The following is a 23,509-nucleotide window of genomic DNA, read 5'->3' on the forward strand; positions in this document are numbered from 1 at the left end:
GAACCAATTCACAAAACTCAAGCAAATGGACTTCAGTTATACATGAAAAGTTTCAAGTTTGTATTTTATTTACATTTGATGAAACATATCTTGGGAGTTACTAACTTATTTTGTGTCGCTCTTCAAATAAAGAATCAAGATATTTTGAATGCAGTTGAGCTGGTTAGATCAACCAAAGAAGAATTACAAAGGTACCGACTTGAAGGCTTTGACTCACTTTTAAAAGATGTCACATCCTTTTGTGACAAGTATGATATTGAGATGATTAACATGGAAGATGAGTATGTTGACTCGAAAAAATGGAAGAAGAAAGACCAACATCACCAATAGTCATCATTTTGTGGTCAATAATTTCAACACGGTTCTCGACATGCAAATTCAAGAGCTTGGAAACCGTTTTAACGAGGTAACCACTAACTTGCTTACGTATATGAGTTCTTTGAGCCCGCGTGATAATTTTAGTTCCTTTAATAAACTAAACTTGCTAAAGTTGGCCGAAATGTATCCGTATGATTTTACTTTTGATGAAAAAGATAAGCTTATCGATGAACTCGGCCACTACATTTCTAATGTGAAAAAAGATAGTCGGTTTGATAACCTGAATGGGGTTAGTGATCTTGCCAAAAGGATGGTGGAAACAAGGAAACACATTGAGTATCAGTTGGTCTATCGTTTTATAAAGTTGTCACTAGTTTTACCGGTTGCAACGGCTAGTGTTGAAAGGAGTTTTTCTTCAATGAAGCTTGTGAAGACATAATTGCGTAATTGGATGGGTGATGGATACATGAACAATTCTTGTATTTGTTATACTGAAAAGGAGTTCTTACAACAAGTTTCCGCTGAGAGTGTAATGCAACGTTTTCAAAAGATGAAAACTCGTCGTCAACAACTCTAGGTAGTTTTTTTATTTGTAAAGACTATCGTATTTTATATTATGTGTTTTTAAATTTTTAATGACAATTTTGTTTTCATCATTGTATCGTACTTTTATTATGTGATGAACCTTACCCGATCCGAACTATCGAATCGATCCGAAATTCTTTATGTTCAATCACATGAAATTGGAGTATCTAAAAAAGTGAACCCAGTGAAAAATATTCCTGGATCCGCCACTGAAGGGGATTAAGGATCAAGAGAACCAATGAGTTTGGTGAAGTTGATGATCGAAACCGCAAACCACTAATGAGTTGGTCCATGTACATGTGAGTCATTAGATGTCGACCAAGAGGACCAATGAAGTAACCAACGGAGGGTCGTTGAGACTAATGCTAAAGTAGAAAACGGTAGTGAGCAATGCGTTGAACGTAGTTTAAAATCAAAGACACTTTTTGTTTATGTTTACTCGTTTATATTAAACAATCAAATCACATTAATTAAATAAATGTTTATGTTTTGTTGTTTAATGTTTTGACAAGATAATTATTTTAGATGGTAATTGGTATAAACATGTGTAATGTATATGTATCATTATTTATATCTATTTATAAAACAAGCCTATTTTGTTATTGTATGATACTGGCTGGATAGTTGCAGCCTTAGTCAAATATATCGTATACGGACGTTTAGAGAAAGGTGTGGATGATGTCATGTCACAAATTCCAAAATGTATTTGTGGTAGATTTTATTTGCACTGCAACTTCGAACTGACATTAAATTCATATTATTTAATTAATTAATTAATAAGAAGATTGGGTTGGTTTATTTGATTTGATAGGATTGGTCATGAATGGTTCCATCAAACTTTTTGATGTGTGCTGTACTCGGTCACTGTTTTATTAGCCCATGGGCCCCCTCATATTACCATTTTAATTATTTATTATTTTTGTTAAAATTTGGTGTTTTTAACAACATTCTTTTATATTTTTATATGTAAATACCACGTAATTTTACATTATTGAATATCTGAATTTTGAGTTCGGGTTAAAATGAGTTGTTTAGAATAAAAATCAAATGATTCAAAATATAATCACAAATTATTATGCCATCTATCTTGTTATAAAAAATACTATAAAATCATTGAGTTTCATTAGCAATGCTAAAAGATGAAATGATTGAAATTTTTAATGATAATTAACGGCCAGAAGGTTTACATTTATTATTTGTAATAATAAAATGTTTTTATCTCATACAGAGATATTTTGTTTCATAAAAATTACAAGATCATGATGGAAAGTTAGATTTTATATTCCCTATAACATGAAATAAAATAAAAATAAGATTGTTACAAACATAAAGCTTTATTCTTACATATAATAAACTCATATTTTATGATGCTTATCACATCTAAAAGCATTCTCTTTTGGTATTTGTTCTTTCTCTTTCATCATCTCATCCATCACCCTTCATTAAACTTAATCCCGTCTTCATCATACCAACAATATCTCCAACCGTCCATATTAGTTTTTTTTGAACGACGACTTTCTTGTATAGGCTACCATACTTCCTAAATTAGAGAGCTTCGTTGTCTCACCCCGGCCAGACTATGTGGTCTTAATCGGGCCCACACTGGCTTCAGAGTTTAGTTTGGGCGTTCCTCCCGAAAACCATGTCGCCGGCTGCCACTTGATAGTCATTGTGCCACCATAAAAGTAGACCTCTCTAGCGTAACACATAGTGGGATGTGGGACGAAAACCTGGGTGGCTCAGAATAAAGTCTGACACCTCTGTAAGGAGGCTAGGCTCTATCTATCATTGCCTAATCCAGGAAAATAACATAAGTGGAGATTGAACTTAGGTCTCTACTGAAAAATCAAATCCTCTCTACCACTATGCCACAAGTAGTGGGTGTCCATATTAGTTAATAAGAGTCTAAGGTGGTGTTTGTTTTTCTAAAAAATATCTGCGCAGCCTCTTCTGTCTGTGTCGCGCAGACCACACGCAAACATTGTCATCTACAGACCGTTTGTTTTTCCGAAGACGTTTCATTAAAAAAACGTCTGTGCGTTCTCTTCTTGGTGCAGACTTATCCCAGCCACTTCTACAGATATGGTCCGTAGACTGCAGACATTTACCTCTAAAAAAATAAACAGCACCTAAGTCTACTTGAACCATCCCATGTGATCATATTGGTGTCTCATCGTATCTTGATTCGAACACGACTCATGAGTGCGTGAGGTCTCTACCTTAGTCTTATTTCGACCAAGTGATTCGGCATTACACCCTATGCTTTACATCCTACTCTTAGAGATGGAGTAACATTCATGTGGTTATGATGAATGTGTGGTCCTTTCCAAAGACAAAGTGAGAAAGTAACTAAAGAAGTCTCATTTACACAAATTTCTAGCTAACTTTTGATATTTGGTAGTTTATAAGGTAGGAAAAATAAGATGATAAAACGATAGAAATAAAGTGAAGTAAACAAGATGATAAAAAATATTAAGAAACGATCGTGGTTTGCGAAAATTAAGTGTCAAATTTGATAATCTACAGTTTTGTAAGATGTCACAGAGCGTCGTTAAATATCATAAAAAACCCGTTCCTAAAGTGTTGTTGATTTCCCTTTTTATAAGCACATCCTATTCTCACATCTCTAAAATCTAATTTCCATACCATTTTCACTATATCTCTCTCTATATATCTATGCATATATAAAGAGAGATAGAGAAGAGGAGTGTGTGAATGTTACAAATTTGCAAGTTGTCACAAAGTGTCGTTATAAGTAGTAGTGATATGTTTGTGACAGTTTTTGAGATATGTCCTTAAATTCCTCGTTGAGTCACACATACATTTTGATAAACTTAAGAAAGAATTTTAGAAGATACTTCAAGCAATGTCGATTAAAATGCTATATTTTTTATACATTTATCTAATCAAAAAGTTGATTACTTTAAATACATTTTAAATTTTTAAAGAAAAAGAGAACATTGAAAGAAAAGGTAAGAACTACATCTTTGATAAAGCTATTTGAAAGAAAAGGTAAGAACTATAGTTTTTTTATTTAATGTGTACTATAGTTACCTATGAATGACATGTTTTATGGATTTGTTTTTTTAGGGTGATGGGGGCGTCTTCGGGGACTTCAATCGGGGAGGCATTTTGCCGATTAGGGGGGTACCGCCATTAAGGCAGGGGAGTGAATCGGGGAAGCAAATGGGGGTGGAGGCACCGAAGAGAGGGGGAGGAGAGAGAGAGGAGAGAGGGAGAGGGGACCAATCAATGATTTTTTTTTTTTTTTTTTTTTTTAAAAAAAAAACCAATTCACCTAAGAGGGGAGTGACGCCATCAAATTGGGGTGTTAGGGGAGTTTAAGAGGGGAGTTGACGTGGCACACGGGGATTGGTTTGGCGTAAGAGAGGGGACTCACCTATTAGGTGAGCACCCCCTTCACCCTTAACAACAAATATCTATCACTGACGGACCCATGGAGTATCATTGTGTCATCAGCGAAATCACCCGATCATATCCAACTCCACTAGACAATAATGCTTATACAACAAATTAGGAGGAAACCTAATAAATCTGGAAAAAAATGCCTTGTTGGAGTCGAATCTAAGACCTAATGGTCTCTAGGCCTTATGGATTGTATTGACGGAAGTTTTAGCGTGTGTGTCTGTTTTATTATTATTATTATTATTATTATTATTATTATTATTATTGTTATTATTATTATTTATTATTATTATTATTATTATTATTATTATTATTATTATTATTATTATTATTATTATTATTATTATTATTATTATTATTTTGGTTGGGTTGTAGGGTTTACTTCAAGGCTCATTCTATACACACCCCCCCTCATTCCTGATTATACCCCCCCTTGTGAGAGGAAAACTGTCGGTCCCACGCAGACCCCACCTGTAAGTATGTGAGAGGAGAGGGGTGAAAAAAGTAATTAGGGGGGGTGTAGAAAGTACTACCCTTACTTCAATTAGTATAGAATTCAGGCCTTGGGGGGTTGAGCAAAAGCATGATCAGTAGTATACTTTTCCCCCGTTTTCCATGGGTTCCCTGCCTGCATTTATTCCTGGCCCTAACTCATTAATCATATCATTACTTTTACTGCCTTATACTATTCATAAAGTACTCCACAGTCCTCGTACTAGTGGAACAACACCACCAAGTATGTTACTTGTGTATAGTTTTAGGTTTAACATGTATGACTTTAACAAATGAGATGATACATCTAAGCGAATTAAATTATTAATATGATGATATGTATGTGTTAGTTAAAACTAAAGACTTTATCATCTCTCGCTAGCAAGAGGGGTGTAAAAATAAGAGTAAATTATAAAAATCGTCCTTTATGTTGACAACAAATTCCAAACTATATTTTTTGTCTTTAAAAAGTATAAAAAACGTACTTTATGTTTGCAAACCTTTGCACGTTATGTCCTTTAGCCATAACTCAATTAGTTTGTATGGTTAAATCTGACCAAATAGACCCCATTTGAGACATTTTGGTCTCCGATGACAGTGGCGGCTGCTGGATCTCCGACGGCGACAACTACTAGTCATTTATGTTGATTTTTTTTTCGATTGGGGGTTATTTTGTGTGCATGTGCAGAATTCCAGCATTGTGTTTAATTACATAAATTTGCTTGTTGTTTGTGTTGGCTTTGAAGTAATGCTAACAATTTAGGCAAATCTATGAGATTAATCTTGTGAATCCGGTTAGCATTGTGTTGGGTTATTGATTTCTTGGTTTAATTTTGTTATGTGTTATTGATGTAATTAGCAGAAATACTAGCATGATTCGATTTCTTGATTTTTTAAAGAAATACCGGCGTGATTTGATTTTTACTTATGTTGTATCTTTGACGTTTTATATGTGGTGGTGGTTCAATATGGAATTAACAATGTGGGGTTGGAGTTATCAAGGGTGAAGGTACTGTGGTGGAATATTGACGGTGGTGGTGGGAGGTAGTGGTGGTGGTGGTGGATGATGGTACAATAGAATTTTTGTTGGGCTATGCTATTGGCCTATAGGGCTGGTTTGTCATTTGTCGTATGTCCATGATACAAAAACGTCAGCACTAAAATACTACTTGCTAGAAAACAACTATGTTGTACATGTAGTTTTGGCAAGATCGTGTCCTTTTGAGCTTATGCGGATTTGTGTCTTGGTATGTATGAGGTGGTGTCATGATCTTGTGCTCTAAAGTAAAGACGTAGTCCATAGTCTGAGCCTTGGAGAGGAATGTCTAATCCGGATCTGTGGGCTCTGGAGATAGGGGTACACGCGGGATCATGAGCTCTAATGCTCTATAGAAAGATGTAATATGCGTCCTTAGCTTCGAAGAGAAAAGAGCATATTAGGGCTTAAGCCCCTGTAAGAAAGATGTATTCCAGAGAGGAAGATATAGTCGGGAAGCTGAGGTATAGAAAGAAAGTTGTTATTTTGAAAGTCATATGTAGCTTGGAGCTAATCTCTTGAGGTAATTATGCAGTCCGGAGCCTAAGTTTTAGAGATAAAAATGTTTGGTATCGAGTGTGTAATGGAGTGTTGAGTTAGTGTCTAACCCCTTAATCTCACATTTTTAAAAAGATAATTATTCAGAAACCATGGGATTTGTTTTATTTTTCTTTCTATATAACAATATTTTACTTTTACAATAAGTTCAAAAATATTGGGAGGAAAGAATACATATGAGGAAATAAGAGGTGGGAAGTTATTAAAAACGAAATATGAGGGGAGTTGTTTGTAAAATACGGACCGTATGACCGGTTCAAGTACCGGGAGGTTAATAACCAATGAGGGAGCCTTTGATCATGGGGCCCATTGTCACATCCAATCAATCCAGAGATCCAGATAACTTATCCTTTTGTTTTAGGGGGTGTTTGGCTTAGCTTTTATTTTTTGGCTTATACTTATATTTTAAAGTAGCTTATAGCTTATTTTCTATCATTTGATAAGCTTTTTTTAAGTGTTTGGATTAGCTTATAGCTTATTTCTATCATTCTTCAAATAAGCTTAAAAACCATCCTCAAATAAGCTTATTCAAATTAGCTTATATAAGCTAATAAGCATAAGTTTAAAAAGCTAAAACAAACACCAAATGAAGCTTATTTTGTTAAAAAAGCTAAAAAAACTATAAGCTTTGTTAAAAAAGCTAGGCCAAACACCCCCTTAGTCTTTAGAATATAGGGTGTGCAGAAGCATAGTCTTCAAAGGATGTTTCGCAACGAAGACGTACACGTAAACGAGTGTGAGGATGGGCTTATATATATATATATATATATATGTGTGTGTGTGTGTGTGTGTGTGTATAAAGAAGAAGAGAGAGAGAGTGTGGCACGGCAAGAACGGCTTGTGGAAGATGTTGAGGACGGGGACGGCCCTAGGGGGCGATGTGCCGGGGCGTCGCCGGCCCTAGGCCGCCCCCCATAGTGAGTAGCCTTATAATCTTGATGTTTAGTATGTTTGGTATATTAAACGTGTAGGGGAACCTAACGCCTTTGGGATGGAGGTTCGGGTTCATCGAGTTGGACAAGAACACCATCGCAAATAGTTTATGATAAGAATCGGGATGAAAAACTTGGATGGTGAATCGGAGTGTCATATTGAGAGTGGAATATTTGGATAAATAAAAAAGTTGTAGTGCCCTTTACAATTTAGGTTTATTGTTTGTGAATTTTAGATGTGTATTTGTATGTATTTTGTTTGTGAGTTTTAGGTATGTATTGGTATATATGTTTTTTTTACTATTTTATTTCTCTAAATATGTAATTTTTCTGAATATAATAACTAAGAACCGTTTATAATCTGCTTCTTTTTTAAACATATTTAGCTTATTGAACATTTTGTAATACTTGATATGTTTCAAATTGATAATTATATTTTGTTAGATCACACGTTGTGTGTTATTTGATATGGGGAGACCACGTTAGTTTGCGTCAGAAAAGTGGGGTAGTGGAAAAAAGGAGGTGTAGGAAGTGGTGTGAAAATGCGGCGTTATTTGACACGTGACACACACTTTTTAGTATTTATTATATTTAAAAATTATATAAAATCTATTAAATTTAAATAAAAACCAATTATTACTAATTAATCATATAACTTAAAAATTAAAGATATTGCATAACTTAAAAATTAAAGACATTACATAACATTAAAAAATTAAAGTCAAGCCCGTACACGTTCTGGAACTCGATGAGAGTAACTTGGATGATGTCGACTTCGTTTAGCTCACCATCGTCGTTGTCCACGCTGTTGAGAATCCCTTCAAATCTTGTACAATCAATATGAATAATCCGAAAACGTGAATAAAATGCATCCTCGGATTGGCCTCACTCCTACGCGTACAAAATTTTTGATAAACTCGTTCCCAAAACGAAGACGTGTGTAACGGATCTATGAAATAACCGGCATTGTAATGTTATGCAATGAGAGATATAGATATGTATGCCCTTATGAACATGGATCGTATACAATGGTAAGTTAAGCGTATTAGAACACACTAAACTTCAGGGTTAAGGGGAGAAAGCCAATGGTTATCTCATCGGTCTCGTGTGAGTAGATCTCAAGGGTTGAAATATCTATAGAAGATATTTAGGAAAATTAAGTGAAGTTGACGTGTGTGTATGATTGATTTACGAGACACTCATTCAAGGATTTTGTTTGTCACTTGTACGTGTCATATCCTAATAATGAGTTTTTATTTATCACTACTTTTTTAAACAACTAAAATATCGCTTAATCTTGTACTTACGTTAATTTATATACACACCACTTTTGTGAAGAGCTTAAATCATACCAATAGACCATAAAATCATAGTAATTCAAGAATTTTTTATTATATACACACGTGTGTGTTTTATGAAAAATTAGTATAATATATAGTGATGCATCAGATTTGATGTAATTTGGAATGATAAACAATGTCATTCCACAACACCATAATGATAGTGTCTTGTTTGAAGATGATTTACAATATTAAATTATTAAGTTTTATATCATCTTTATATTTTAATATCAACCTAGAAGACATCAGGTCGTTCTAATGTTTTTGAAGACCCTAAGTGAACTATGAAGTGAGGGCCCTAATTTCATCCATAAACGCTCCTCCAATCCCAATGGACCCGTCGCCGTGGGTGATTACGGATACTTTTCGTCTAGTGATAGCCGATAGCCTAGAAATTGAAGCAGGTTACGGTAGGAAGTGGGAACGATGATTGCGGCTATATTTTAGGGACTTTAGGCCGTTGAATAATGATGATTAGGTCGATGGTTGTTGTTGTGTTGTAATAGTTGGAAATTTATGCGAAATGGGCTTTGAAACTGTTTTTTTTTTTTTTTTTTTTTTTTGCTAAACAATATTTACTTTGAGCTCATTCAATGAAACACTAGTTTAGTTTTGAATAAACTTATTTATTTGGGCTTAATACATATACTATATATAAAAACTTTCTAAAAACTTGGAGGCCCTTATTTTTTGATGGCCCTAGGCCCGTGCCTAGGTTGGCAAGCCGAGCCGGCCCTGGAAGACATATAATTTAAAATGCATATAATGCAAGCTGAGTGGGTATTAGGTTCAATAAATCATTAAAGTTAAGGATGGAAGTCAAGGCTTTAAACATCGTCTATGAAAATAAATTAGAAAAAAAAAGAAAACAATTCGTAAGCTACAATTATTTCAAAAGTTTTACCGTCTTTGGACGAACGCGTTTAACATATCAAAAATTAAAAAAAAAGTCAGTTAGATTTCACGGTGCTCGTCAGTAACCCGTCAATGATTACCTACGAATTTAAAGGACTGGAATTCGTATAAGATTTCGATACAGACTTTTAACATTTGAAGGATAGATTTTGCTTTGATAGTACAAACCATGTTAAAACAATTGTTACAAAAGTTACTAATAATGGAGTAATATTCGTTTGATGTGTATCTGCTTTTGATTGTTTTCTATTTGTAACCATTGTGGCACTAGTACAAAACCACTTTTTTGGTGGTGTAAATTTCATGTTTTTGGTGCTATTTTATAATAGAAAGCACCAAATAACAAAATACACCACTTAAAAATAGATTACACACCACCATTAAGTGCTTACAAGTTAAACACCACCAAAAAATTAATTATTTGAGGCTTACAAATTATACACCACCAAAAAATTAATTATTTGAGGCTAAGCTTGCTAATAGCACCAAAATATACAATAAAATTAATTTTTTAGGCGTAACAAGTTGATTTTTTGAGGCTTAACTTTTAAATAGCACTAAAACACCAAAATAATTATCTTTAGTTTAAAGTTAAAGGATAAAATTCAAAATCTATATGTAACTTCTTTTTCTCTAATTCAAAATTAAATCTAACTTCTTTTTCTCAAAATTATATCTAACTTCTTTTTTCTCTTCTTCCTCTGCAACTCATTTTTTTCTCATTCTAATCTCATAACCTAAGCCTTCATTCTTCTTCAATCTATAATACCATCAAATTAAAATAAGTCATTCTAATTAAAGGTATCATATTTATAATATGTTTTAATTTCATATTTCATTTTTTATGTTTTAATTGAATATAAATTGTTATTTGTAGCTAAAGGTGGAATTATTCAAGTTTCTTTAAATCCCATTCAATCATCACTTTAAGGTAAGAAATTTAATTTTTATTACCTTTATTTTGATTTCTTTATGTATTATATGATTATGTATGTACGTGTTATGTATGAATAATATTTGTGTATGTATATGTGTATATTTGTATGTATGATATGTCATGAGTATACGCATACTTGGAGAGTTAAGGGGAAATGCTACCCATTTTTTTAGATAGTCAACCCATTAAGATGTATACATATGAGATAGAATATTCAAAAAGTGGGTTAGGATCCACCATCTTAAGGGGTGGTTTACACACTAGTACAAAACCTGTTTTTAGCAGCTGTGTATTTGGTTTTTAGAAGCGCTTATAGAACGCTTCAAAAAATAGCGCCTCAAAAAATAGTGTTGCTTTTGAAGCGTTTAGAAAAGCATTGCTAATAAACAAACCCATTAGAAATAGATAACATCTTAAGCAGCGGTTTTGAAATAATATGATTAAAATTATTAGTGGTTTTAGGGGCAGTTCCTAAATGTTTTTGAAAAGATAAATATGGGACGTTTTTAATGATTTCCATCTAAAAAACAATTTTGCTAAGACCTGCAATTAATAAACCACAATCCAGTACTTTTATTCAATAGGGAGTAGCACAATACAAATTTTTATAAATTCAACGACATTAACATGTACGAGATTTAGGTCCAACTTCGAATACAGATATAGAAAGAATCGGCATTATGATCACGAGTAAGTCGTAGATATCTCTGTGTAGCAACTCTCGTTTCTCGCCAAATCTACAAAGAAATAAACAGAAAAAACAAGTCAACATAACCATAGGTGCAAATGAGCCGAGCTACTCGCGAGCTTGGCTCATTTAACTAGGGGTGTGAATGAGCGGAGCTACTCGCGAGCTCGACTCATTTAACTAGGGTTACTTTTAAAATTATATGGGTTGGTTTGGGTAAAAGATATTTTAACTAAAATTATATGCGTTCACCACATAAAAAGCTACAGGAAGCTCACCACATAACCATCTGGTGTCCAAGATATGACATCCCATTTGATTGTTATGTTCCCGAAAGGATCCAACGGGTCAAAAGACACTGAAATAACAATACGAAACTGTTAAATAATACACGGAGCCCATGTTATGGTTGCGCTCGCTGCACGTTGCGGCTGCGCTCGATGCAGCGTATATGGACGTTGCAGCGCCACATCACCCCTATTACATCAAACAACAAGACATGTATTTACCATATGAGGGATATAATCATATAAAAGGGGGTGGAATATTTACTGGCATCTGGCCATTAAGCTGTCAATGTTCAAACACACAAGATCAAAACTTACTAAATATCATGAACAAACTATTAATAGTAAAATCAACCCTACCTATTTATTCCCCAAAAATGGATGAAACAGAATATATATAAGATTCAATTGCCTACTGTCTGATGCGCTATGGCTGCGCTCGCTGCGGCAAGTTGTCTCCGATCGCCTTTCTAGATAGTCTTGTACAAATGTATTTATTTTTTTTATTTGATATGATACTGTTATAAGAACATATTAATTTAGGGGTGCTAAATGGGTCGGTTGGCGAGTTCAACCCGAGCCCGACAATCTTGTCATATATATGAACCTGAACACGACCCGACTATTAGCGGGTTGACTTGAACACGACCGTACAACCCAAATTTTCAAATTTTTAATTTTTTTTTGCCAAATTAATATATTAATATTAAAAGTTTATCAAAAAAACACAAATGTTATAATAAAATTGCTTTTTAAATATAAAATTTTATGTCAATCTCTCCTTTTAAAGTTATAAAATGGGTTACGGGTCAACCCGTCAACCCGATCGGGTTGACCCGAACCCAACCCGTTTAACTAAACGGGTTCGCGGGTTCAACCTGAAACTGACCCGAACCCTTTTAGACTAAACCTAAACACGCGAATTTCGTGTTAGGTTCCTTTCGGGTCGTGTTAGAAATTCACACCCTCTATGTTAATTAATGTTAATATATATTAATTGTGAGGTCAAATACACACTACACCACCATAAAAAATTATAGGGCACCAAAAAAACATTAATTTAAACCAGCGATGTTCAGGTCATTTGCAGGAAACCTGCAGACTTTGCAGGCTTTCAAAGAAATGAGGAAGAAGATCGTTGTTTAAAACAGCGAGTTACCTTACTCGTAACTTTGCAGGTCACCTAGTTGCACTCTTTGGAGGCTGAGATCCCCTATTTGTGCAAAAAACTCAAAAAAAAAAAAAGAGATCATTTGCAGCAACTAAGATATCGAAACAAGAAAAGATGAAATACAAAAGAATCAAGTTTAAAACCCATCTCTCTCATAATCTCATTTACTGGTTTTTTGAGTCAAAACATAATACTTTCAAAATCAGCATAAATTAATTAATGATTTATGGAATATAAATCAACATCTGACATCAATTTACTACTAAATTAACTAAAAGTAGAGGTCCCCAATGCATTCACCTCTGCAAGCAAAGATGACACGGATACGAATCACACACACGACAGTTAAATTAAACATGTCGTTGACCCAAACATGAACATGACCATGTTTAATTAATAAGTTACACAACCCGGCACAACCGATTTCCCAAACCCGTTCACAAATAGATACAGTAAAATGGCACATCGAAACCCTAAATCTGTTTTTATTTTTTAAATTAATACAAAAAATTCATGAGCATAGGAAATTAGTAACTAAACTAAATCTGAAAATGAGTAACTCACCAGCAAATCAAAGAAGATGAACCAATGAAAAAAGAAAGGCGAGTAGGGATGATAATGAACCGATAAACTGACGTCCGACGAGGATGAACCGAAGATGGCTGCTTCAACCATCAGCAAATCAAATCAAAATCACAAACAACCATCAAAAAACGAAGTACATAGAATAAAACTTTAGTGAAATTAGAACGATGGCTTGTGAAATCGATGAGTTACCTGGTGGGCTAGGGTTCGAAGATGAAGACCGATCATTGATTTGACACCTGCGAAGATTAGGGCTCGGTTATCATGAAACGAGATATGTGAATCTATAATTCTAGGGAGGGAGTTAAAATAGGTGGAGGGAAAAATATTAAGGGCGGGAATAGCCAAATATTTTACAATATGTGTTTTTGAACCTAGAAACAGATTAGGAGCGATGGGGATGAGCTCGGTACCAACCGGTATCGAAAATACTAAAAAATATAGAACTTTTTCATTTGCAGCGATTTACTGTCGAACACCGCTTCAATAAAAGAAATTAGAACGCTTCTAAAAATTGCTTTTGTACTAGTCACATAAGTTTACATCATTTGTTTGTTTATTTTAATTTTTAGATGGCACGTGCTTATTGGATGTACGAAATTTCGCATGCTTCATCAATATATGTGGAGGGTGTTAAAAGTTTTCTTAAGGCTGCCGAAGCTAATCGGGTGAATAAAGGAAGCAGAATGATTTATTGTCCTTGTCAAGTTTGTAATAACTTTATGAGCTTTGATGATATCACAGTCATAGAGTTTCATTTGGTGAAAAATGGTTTTATGCCTAAATACACTTGTTGGTCAATGCATGGAGAGTCACTACTTGATCATAGCACGTCGTCGATCAACTCACACATTAATGATAACAGAGAGAACAACGATACAGACCTTGATGCCGATAATGACCATTCAAATTCAAATGAACCCGATAGCAATTTAAATGAAATGTTACATGATATAGAGACTAATATTAGTGATGATGAGCAAGAAAATTTACAACACCTATTTGAAGAAGCAGAAAAACCATTATATGCCGGTTGTAAAAAATTTAATAAGCTTGATGCTGTGTTGAAGTTGTTTAACTTAAAGTCGAAAAACGGATGGAGTGATAAAAGTTTCACAAATCTATTAGTGCTTTTGCATGACATGCTTCCGGAAGGCAATGAGTTACCAATTTCGACATACCAAGCGAAAAAATTGACGTGTCCAATGGGATTGGAAGTTGAAAGAATACATGCTTGTCCAAATGATTGTATGTTGTATAGAAAGGAGTTTGAGGATCTACATGAATGTCTTATCTGCCATGCATCCAGGTATAAACGTAAAAAAGAATCAGATGAAGATGAATATGACAATGATGTGACAAAAAATGGACCACCGGCTAAAATGTTGTGGTATCTCCCCATTATACCGAGACTCAAAAGATTATTTTCAAACGAAAAAGAAGCAAAATTATTACGTTGGCATTCAGATGAGCGTGTAACTGATGGAAAACAAAGACATGTGGCAGATTCCCCACAGTGGACGAACATTGATGACATGTATCCAGAATTTGGAAAAGAGATTAGAAATATACGGTTTGGGCTTAGTTCAGACGGGATCAATCCTTTTGGGAACAGGAGCAGTTGCCATAGTACGTGGCCGGTTCTTTTATGCATCTACAATCTTCCACCATGGTTATGCATGAAACGAAAGTACATTATGATGTCATTGTTAATTCAGGGTCCAACACAACCCGGCAATGATATTGATGTTTATTTGTCTCCTTTGATTGATGACTTAAAAACTCTATGGAGTTCAGGTGTCGATGTGTATGATGCTTATATGAAAGAACGCTTTCAGTTGCGGGCCATGATTTTTTGCACTATAAGTGATTTTCCAGCATACGGTAATTTGTCAGGATACAGTACAAAGGGTAAGAAAGCTTGCCCTGTTTGTGAAGAGGACACGAGTTCCATATGGTTAAAAAATTGCAAAAAAACGGTATACATGGGACATCGAAGATTCCTTCCGGCTGGTCACATTTTTCGGAAAAAAACGACTGAGTTTAACGGAAGCACCGAGCTCGGATCGGTGAGGAAACGATTTGATGCATTTTCACGAGTCGAAAAATTAACTACTGTGTTGGGAAAAAGAACTCGTGTTAACAAAAGAGCCATTGATAAAAAAGCCGGTAAAAGAGCCATTATCAGAAAAGCCGATAAAAGAGCCATTATCAGAAAAGCCGATAAAAGAGCAATTGATACAAAAGCGATCTGGAAAAAAAAGTCAATTTTTTGGGATTTACCTTACTGGAAGCATTTAGATGTTAGACATTGTCTAGATGTTATGCATATTGAAAAAAATGTATGTGATAGTTTGTTGGGCTTATTGTTAGACATTCATGGAAAAACTAAAGATGGGCTTAATGTTCGTAGAGACATGGAGAAAATGGGAATACGTAAAGAGCTTGCCCCTGTTGAAAGAGACAACCGTTTATATCTGCCACCTGCTTGTTATACTATGTCAAAGGCAGAAAAAGAAAAGTTTTGTAAATGTTTACATGATATCAAGGTTCCATCAACTTATTCGGCAAACATTAAAAGGTTGGTGTCGATGAAAGACCGTAAATTGCTTGGAATGAAGTCTCATGATTGTCATGTTTTGATGACACATATGATTCCCATCGCTATTCGTGGACTGTTACCAGATAACATCCGACATACAATCACAAAGCTTTGTTTGTTTTTTAACAACATCAACTCAAAGGTTATTGATTCAGAAACTTTGGATGAATGGCAAAAGGACATTATCATTACCCTTTGTGAACTAGAGATGTACTTTCCACCGTCATTTTTTGATATAATGGTTCACCTAATATGTCATATCGTACAAGAGATTAAGGCTTGTGGTCCTGTATTCTTACGGTACATGTACCCTTTTGAAAGATATATGGGTTTCTTAAAAGGTTATGTAAGAAACCCAAATCGACCTGAGGGTAGTATTGTCGAAGGATATACTTGTGAAGAGGTGACTGAGTTCTGCCAAGGTAATTTTATCACAACAAGTATAATATATTCCAATATTTTATATACATATTAGTGTTATTAACTATAACTTACAATACAATATTTTGTTTTTTTTTTTCACAGGCTATTTGGAAGGTGCCGAAAGTGTTGGTGTCCCCAAAAGTCGTCATTCGGGTCGACTTGATGGTAAAGGAGTAGTTGGTATGAAAACATACAAGCCAAATCATGATAATTTACAACTAGCACATTTAGTGGTCCTAAAACACATGACGTGTCTTTCTCCATATGTTGATGAACACTTGAACACATTACGGTCTACATACCCGGGTAAGGAACAAATGTGGTATGTAACGAAGCATAACAAAGAGTTTTCGAGGTGGATGAAAAGTAAGGTAATGGGAGCTGATATTGATAAAACGGTGAAAAGGTTAGCACAGGGCCCAAACTTTACAGTTAAATCTTACCAAGGGTATGACATTAACGGTTATACGTTCTACACCCAAGATCAAGATCTAAAAAGTACAATGCAGAATAGTGGAGTTACAATAATAGCATCAGTCACCGAATTCGATAGAGTGGATCATAATATAATGAGACAAATCGCCAACAATTCTTATTACGGTGTAATACAAGAAATTTGGGAATTGGACTATTATGATTTCATTATTCCTGTGTTCAAATGTAAGTGGGTGAATAACCGTACAAGTGTTAGAGTTGATAAATATGGTTTTACACTTGTTGACCTTTCAAGTAATGGCTATGCATCTGAGCCATTCGTTCTTGCTAGACATGTTACACAAGTGTTCTATGTCAATGACCCGAGCAAACCAACACACCACATCGTATTACAAGGTAAACGGCGGATTCTTGGGGTTGATAACGTCGTTGACGAGGAAGAATATGACCATTTTGATGATCTGCCACCATTTTCTGTCGGTATCGAACCGGGTAACTACGATAACATTAATGGCACCCCATACTTACGAACTGACCACACCGATGGGATATATGTTGATTGAGGCGTGTTTGATTATTTGTGTTAAAAGTTCGTTACCATCATCGACTGACAACCCAAATTAGTGTTTTGATTATATCATCGACTATTTTTGTTTTTTTAGTTTAAATGTATTTGATTTTCATTTAATACAGCTCAAATGAAAGGATGTATTATATATTTTGGTTTCACTATTTTTATGAGTTAAATTAATACAACCCAAATGAAATGATGCATTACTTCATTTAATACAGCTGCCGAGGCGCTCGCTCCGGCTGCGCTCGCTGCGGCGATGTTGCGGTTGCGGCGCTGCGGCTAATGGTGGAACTGATGAGGCAACAGTTAAAATGTGAGTAAAAACGATAAGATATATGCCATGTCACTGTAACGCATCTCCATACGGATGAAAGCACCACTTTTATCCCTTAGTATAGACGCAGCCCTGCAAACAATGCATTGAGACAAAATATTCATCCACAAGGTAAACCATACAAAGATTTCACTACATAATTGAGCAAACAGTCTGCAGTTAGAATTAGAGGCGTTTTGAACACTGGAAAATGGGCCCAACAAATTTCTGTTTCAATCTCTTGGGTTGGCTCAGCAAAGTCAAACTATATAAACAAAATAATAAATTATATGATAATCTCAAATTTAAATATTGATCTTGCAGCTGCATTACATAATTGAACTAATACCCTTGCAAAAGGTATTCCAAAGTCAAACAAACTACTTTTTAATTACATAATAGTTATCCATCATAAATCAAAAGTCCCAGTAACCAAAACACACCCTTTTTCTTCGAATCCAAAATAAAAAAGAAACTAAGGGCCAAAATTTCATGTTGCGGTTGCGGCGCTGCGGCTATGGGCGTTCGTTGCGGCTGCTGCGCTCGATGTGGCGTTACGGCTGCGCTCGATGTGGCGCTACAACGGCGCTCACCACATAAAAAGCTACAGGAAGCTCACCACATAACCAGCTGGTGTCCAAGATATGACATCCCATTTGATTGTTATGTTCCCGAAAGGATCCAACGGGTCAAACAACACTGAAATAACAATACGAAACTATTAAATAATACAAGGAGACCACATTGTGGCTGAGCTCGCTGCACGTTGACCCGAACATGACCGTACAACCCGAATTTTCAAATTTTTAATTTTTTTTGCCAAATTAATATATTAATATTAAAATTTTATCATAAAACACAAAAGTTTGTAATAAAATTGCTTTTTAAATATAAAATTTTATGTCAATATCTCCTTTTAAAGTTATAAAATGGGTTAAACGGGTCAACCCGTCAACCCGATCGGGTTGAACCGAACCCAACCCGTTTAACTAAACAGGTGCGCGGATTCAACATGAAACTGACCCGAACCCTGTTAGACTAAACCTAAACACGCGAATTTCGTGTTAGGTTCGTTTTGGGTAGTGTTAGAAATTCACACCCCTCTATTAATTAATCTTAATTTTAACATATATTAATTTGTGAGGTGAAATACACACTACCCCACCAAAAAAATTATAGGGCACCAAAAAAAAAACATTAATTTAAACCAAACACTCCGATGATAGCCCATATGTTTATTTGGGATCATACCCATTTGGTATATTCTCCTCGAGCTTCATAAAAATAAAAAAGACTCCAGTTGAAATCAAAATACATGAAAGAGTTGAAGATTAATTAATAAATAATAAAATCATCACCACCAAAGATATTGAAGTGCACCGAAAATAAAGCATTACCCTCCAGCCCACGTTCAAAACCCCTGAATTATCCCAAAAATTTTCACCAGTTTAATTTCAATTCCTTCCTGCCGCCAAACCCTTTCTCACCCTGAATTATCCCCAAAATTTTCACCAGTTTAATTAATTTCCTTCCTGCCGCCAAACCCTTTCTCACAACCCTCTCAAATTCTCAGACGTACTGCTGCACGTTGCTTCAACACCAGCCACCGCTCGTTCTCACGCCAGCCCTATTTGCTCGTTCGCCGCCACTAGGTATGATTCCTCATTGATTTTCGATTGCATTAGTTTTTGCTCAATAGTCTACCGTTTTGATAAATTTATATGGATTTGAACTTTGTTCGATATACAAAAGTGCAAGTGGTCCCATATGTTGGATTGTCTTTTGTGTTAAATTGTAGTATATTCAAGTGTAGTTTGTTGGATTATGATTTTTTATATGTTAATGTTTTTACACGTGTTTACCTAGATATCCATCCATGTGTTTATATATGCATTTATGTGTGTATATAATAAATATGTTTGTATCTGGGCATTAATTTTTTGCAGACAACACATCTCATATACATTATATGAATATAAATTTTGTATAGTTGTGAGACAAGTAAATAGGTACTTGATAAATAGGTATATATGTTTTAAAGTGTTTACCATACTTATATGCTTTATATTTTTAAGGGAATTGTATTGGGTTAAACTAATAGATACTTGATAAGTATGTATATATGTTTGTGTATGTGTATTATTAGTGTAGTATTTGGTTACTAGTATATAAATTTATTCGTTTTAGTTGATTAACTATAAGTATGTTATATGTTCTTGTTTAATGCTAAACTAGATATGTCAAAAAGAGGAAGAGGTAAACGCGGTTGTGCTTCTTTTTCAACGAAGTTAGATGCGAGTGATTATAACATTAATTTTGGTAAGGGACATTTGCCGGTTGGTCGTATGAAAGGAAAGTTTATATCATGGTTTGGATTATGGGTTAAAAAAAGATTGCCATTAGATCTTGAGACGAAGGAACTTCATGTAAATTGGTTTGATGAGCTATGGTTGGAAGCAAAGGTATTATTATTATTTATTTATTTTTTTGTAGATTATGAAGAATATGAGATACTTGCTAATTAATTATTTTGTTTAACTTGTTGTTTTGTACACTCTAGTTACTATGGAATATTAGTGATGAAAAATATGAGTCGGAAGAAGTTAGAAAAGTTATGAGGGAGAAAGCTATCAGCATTCGAACAAATTTCAAAAGTAGGATTTTTAATAAATATCAAAATGAAGGGAAGGATCCTACTGTCACACATACATATCTAGATTCTGAGCAATGGAAAAATTTTCTTAAAAGAAGGAGTACCGAGAAAGCTCAAAAAAGAAGTAAACGAGCAAAACAATGTGCAGCCAAAAACACATGCCCTACCCACCTAGGACGAACTGGATGGGCGGGTTTTGAAGATAAAGTTGACGGAATATGGTCTTCACTTGAAGCAACCAACAAATCCCTTCAAGGTGTAAAAAATCCTTTCACTAAAAAATTTTTATCGGGTCGAGCAAAAAAAAACACATTAACAAACTCGTATGAACTTCCACCGAATGCAATTGAAGAATCCAAAAAAGGTAATGCCTATATATATATACACACATTTATAATTTATAAATTGATATAGTTTGTGTGTGTATATATACATAGAAATTGATTTAGTTTCAATATTGAGTTTATAGGTGCAACAAAGCTTCAGAAGAAGAAGAAGAAAACCGGTAGAAAACAGGGAAAGAATGACTCGGGTGTCGATGTGAACCATGATAGAGTCCCATCACCACGGGTGGACGCGAGTCTTGGTGGACCGTTTATCGACTATCCACCTATCCAGGTAATATATAATTATAGTTTGTTCAATAAAATGTTATATATTAAAAAAATTAATTATGGTTTTGCAGAACCCGACCAAATGTGAGTTGCTATCTCCCTATCACGCTCGCGAGGAAGTGACGGTGGCTAAAGGTATGGCATGGCCAACTCCTCCAAATATGATTATGAATGGGAGTTGTATCAAAATTCAGGTTCATTCTGTTGTTGATGAACATTCGGGATTGCGTGTCCCGGATGAAACACGCACTGAAGTTTTCATATCCATGGGAGATATGCTTCATAGTTATGTTCAGTGGCCTAGACAACATGTAAAGGTATATTTTTGTTTTATAATTTACATTATATTTTAGCATATCAATATTTACTTTTAATATTTATGGTTAAATTGCAGCTTCTGAACGGAGACGCACCAAACAAATCAAGTACCTCGAGAATGGCATCGAGTCAGGAATCACCTTGTCATAAAAGTTCCTCATCGCAAATACAAGACAATGACACCACGACAGATTATCATCCACAGGTAGTTTATATTAATTTAGATTTATTTGTGCATTTTATAACACCTTTTTTGTTCTTTTAGATTGAAGTCGACCCATTTCTACAAATCCAACCTCCGGGATATGTGATGCAACCTCAAGGCAGTTATATGAGTTTGGTAACTAATTAAAGACTTATTTCTATAAGAATCTAATATATATGTGTGTGTGTATATATATATCTGAGTACTAATGTTTTTTATAATTGTTTTAGTTAATGAATGTGAACAACCTACAAACTGCTTCACAAAATTCATTTGAGTTGCATGATTTCAATCTTGAGATAAGTCCTAATCCCCTCCCCGAGCCGGAGCCGGCGCCCGAATTCGAGCCCGAACCCAAGCCCGAGCCTGCATTTAGTGATCCTGATGTATGTCTGGCCTTGGAAAGGATAAAGCTTAAGCCTCCACGAATTCGAGAATTAGTTGATCAATTACAAATTGGCATTGGTAAGAACCATTACATTCGGGTCAATTCACCTGACGGGATGTATCCTGAGCCGATTTATGATAACATCTTGTATTCCGATTTGTTAAACATGCTCTTGGAGGGTTGGCTTGATGTCACAATATTACATTGGTTTGCCATGTAAGTTGTTATTATTGTTATTATATGGTACCATAACATGTTTAGATAGAATTGAATTTACTAACTTTGTTACATTTTTTTAGGCATTTCTTTGAGTCGCCCAATTCTAGGTGTGCTTTTTTCAATCCACACAAAGTCACGGGATCACGGTGTAGAACACTTCTTGAAGACGTCAAAAAACACGTAAAAGAAATACGTGAGCTTCATTCTAAAAAAGTGTTCTATCTTGCACCGTACTTAGCCCGGTAATATAAATTCCTCACCATACATACACATACTTACAATACGTACTTAATATGTTCTATAATTTTTATTTTTGTAGTAAACATTGGTCGCTTATAATCGTTTGTCCGGAATTCAAATTCGGCTATATTGTTGATTCAATAAAAGAAGGGAAGACCCACAAAAAATACAAGCTCGTCAAGATCATTGAAGACGCTTTTGGGATTAATTTTAAGTGGCACATGGCACAGGTATGTGAATACTTTATTTGTTTAAAATGTCTAGTCAAAGTAATAGTAATTTATTGTGAATATGATGCAGTGCAAACAACAGAAAGGCAGTTGGGAATGTGGGTATATGGTAATCAAACATATGAAAGAGTTTACCGACTCTATACAACATGATTTGGTTAACCGAGTGAGTTTTCGTAAATAGTCATAAACTTTGTTTATTGCATTAAATTATATATGTTTGAAATCTAACTTTTGTATTTATTTGTTTTTAGCTTTGGAATGAAGAAGGGTATTTTGAAGAATCTCAAATTGAGAATTTAGTGGTAGATTTAATGTCGGGATTTATTAAAAAGATGTTTTGATCTTGTATGCATTAGTTTGTGTTTCATACTTTTGTAATTCCGTATACTTGAACGGGTTGTTGGGTTTTTTAATACTAGTTAACTTTTGTTGTGAGCATGGCATGTGCATTTGTGTGTAATTGGAATTATATTGGGAAATATTACTAAAAATTCTGGAATTTTGCAAAAATATTAATTTATATTTTTTTCTTGTCTTATTTTTTGGTGCTATGATTTGTTTTTTGGTGCTATGTAGATTTGTTATTATTTGACACGTGTTAGTTCTATATTAATTTTTTGGTGGTGTGTTTAAAGATTTAATGGTGCACTGACTTGTATTTTTTGGTGGTGTGTTTGAAGATTTAATGGTGGTGGGACTTGTGTTTCATTATTGATTTTTTGGTGGTATGTTTATGGATTTAATGGTGCTGTTATTGAACAGCACCAACAAACCTATTATTTGGTGGTATATTTATTGGTGCTCTATTGTACAACATAAAATAAAGCATAAAATACAGCACCAAAAAAGTTATTTTGTACTAGTGTGGTGTGCCAAAAGATACGAGATGGTGTGTTTTCAGTGTCTTGTGCTGTTTTGCTTTGTCCATTAGCTTCCTGCAGTAATGTGATTGATTCTTCAATATTCTCTTTTCATCAGTCAATTTAACTTCAACAAAAAAACATTCTTGTTCCTAGGGAACC

The 23,509-nt window shown here is 34.6% G+C and overlaps 2 protein-coding genes and 1 long non-coding RNA gene across 3 annotated transcripts; all 3 read left to right on the forward strand.

The window, feature by feature from the left end:
• Window positions 1-14,070: 14,070 nt before the first annotated feature.
• On the forward strand, window positions 14,071-17,293 carry LOC110900109. Its single transcript, XM_022147014.2, has 2 exons — window positions 14,071-16,294; window positions 16,398-17,293. Exons 1-2 carry the CDS (start codon window positions 14,071-14,073, stop codon window positions 17,291-17,293), a joined length of 3,120 nt encoding a protein of 1,039 aa, XP_022002706.2.
• A 2,561-nt stretch (window positions 17,294-19,854) lies between these two features.
• Window positions 19,855-22,260, forward strand: LOC110900099. The gene is made up of 8 exons (XM_035982936.1): window positions 19,855-20,079; window positions 20,178-20,634; window positions 20,740-20,888; window positions 20,956-21,201; window positions 21,279-21,407; window positions 21,468-21,542; window positions 21,638-22,011; window positions 22,095-22,260. The coding sequence occupies exons 1-8, from the start codon at window positions 19,855-19,857 to the stop codon at window positions 22,258-22,260; spliced, it is 1,821 nt and encodes a 606-aa protein (XP_035838829.1).
• A 125-nt stretch (window positions 22,261-22,385) lies between these two features.
• On the forward strand, window positions 22,386-22,892 carry LOC110907583. Its single transcript, XR_002573966.2, has 3 exons — window positions 22,386-22,484; window positions 22,555-22,650; window positions 22,739-22,892. It is a non-coding gene; the product is annotated as an uncharacterized LOC110907583 (long non-coding RNA).
• Window positions 22,893-23,509: the final 617 nt, after the last annotated feature.

The sequence above is a fragment of the Helianthus annuus genome, chromosome 2, assembly GCF_002127325.2.
Source record: "Helianthus annuus cultivar XRQ/B chromosome 2, HanXRQr2.0-SUNRISE, whole genome shotgun sequence".
NCBI classification, from domain to species: Eukaryota; Viridiplantae; Streptophyta; class Magnoliopsida; order Asterales; family Asteraceae; genus Helianthus; species Helianthus annuus.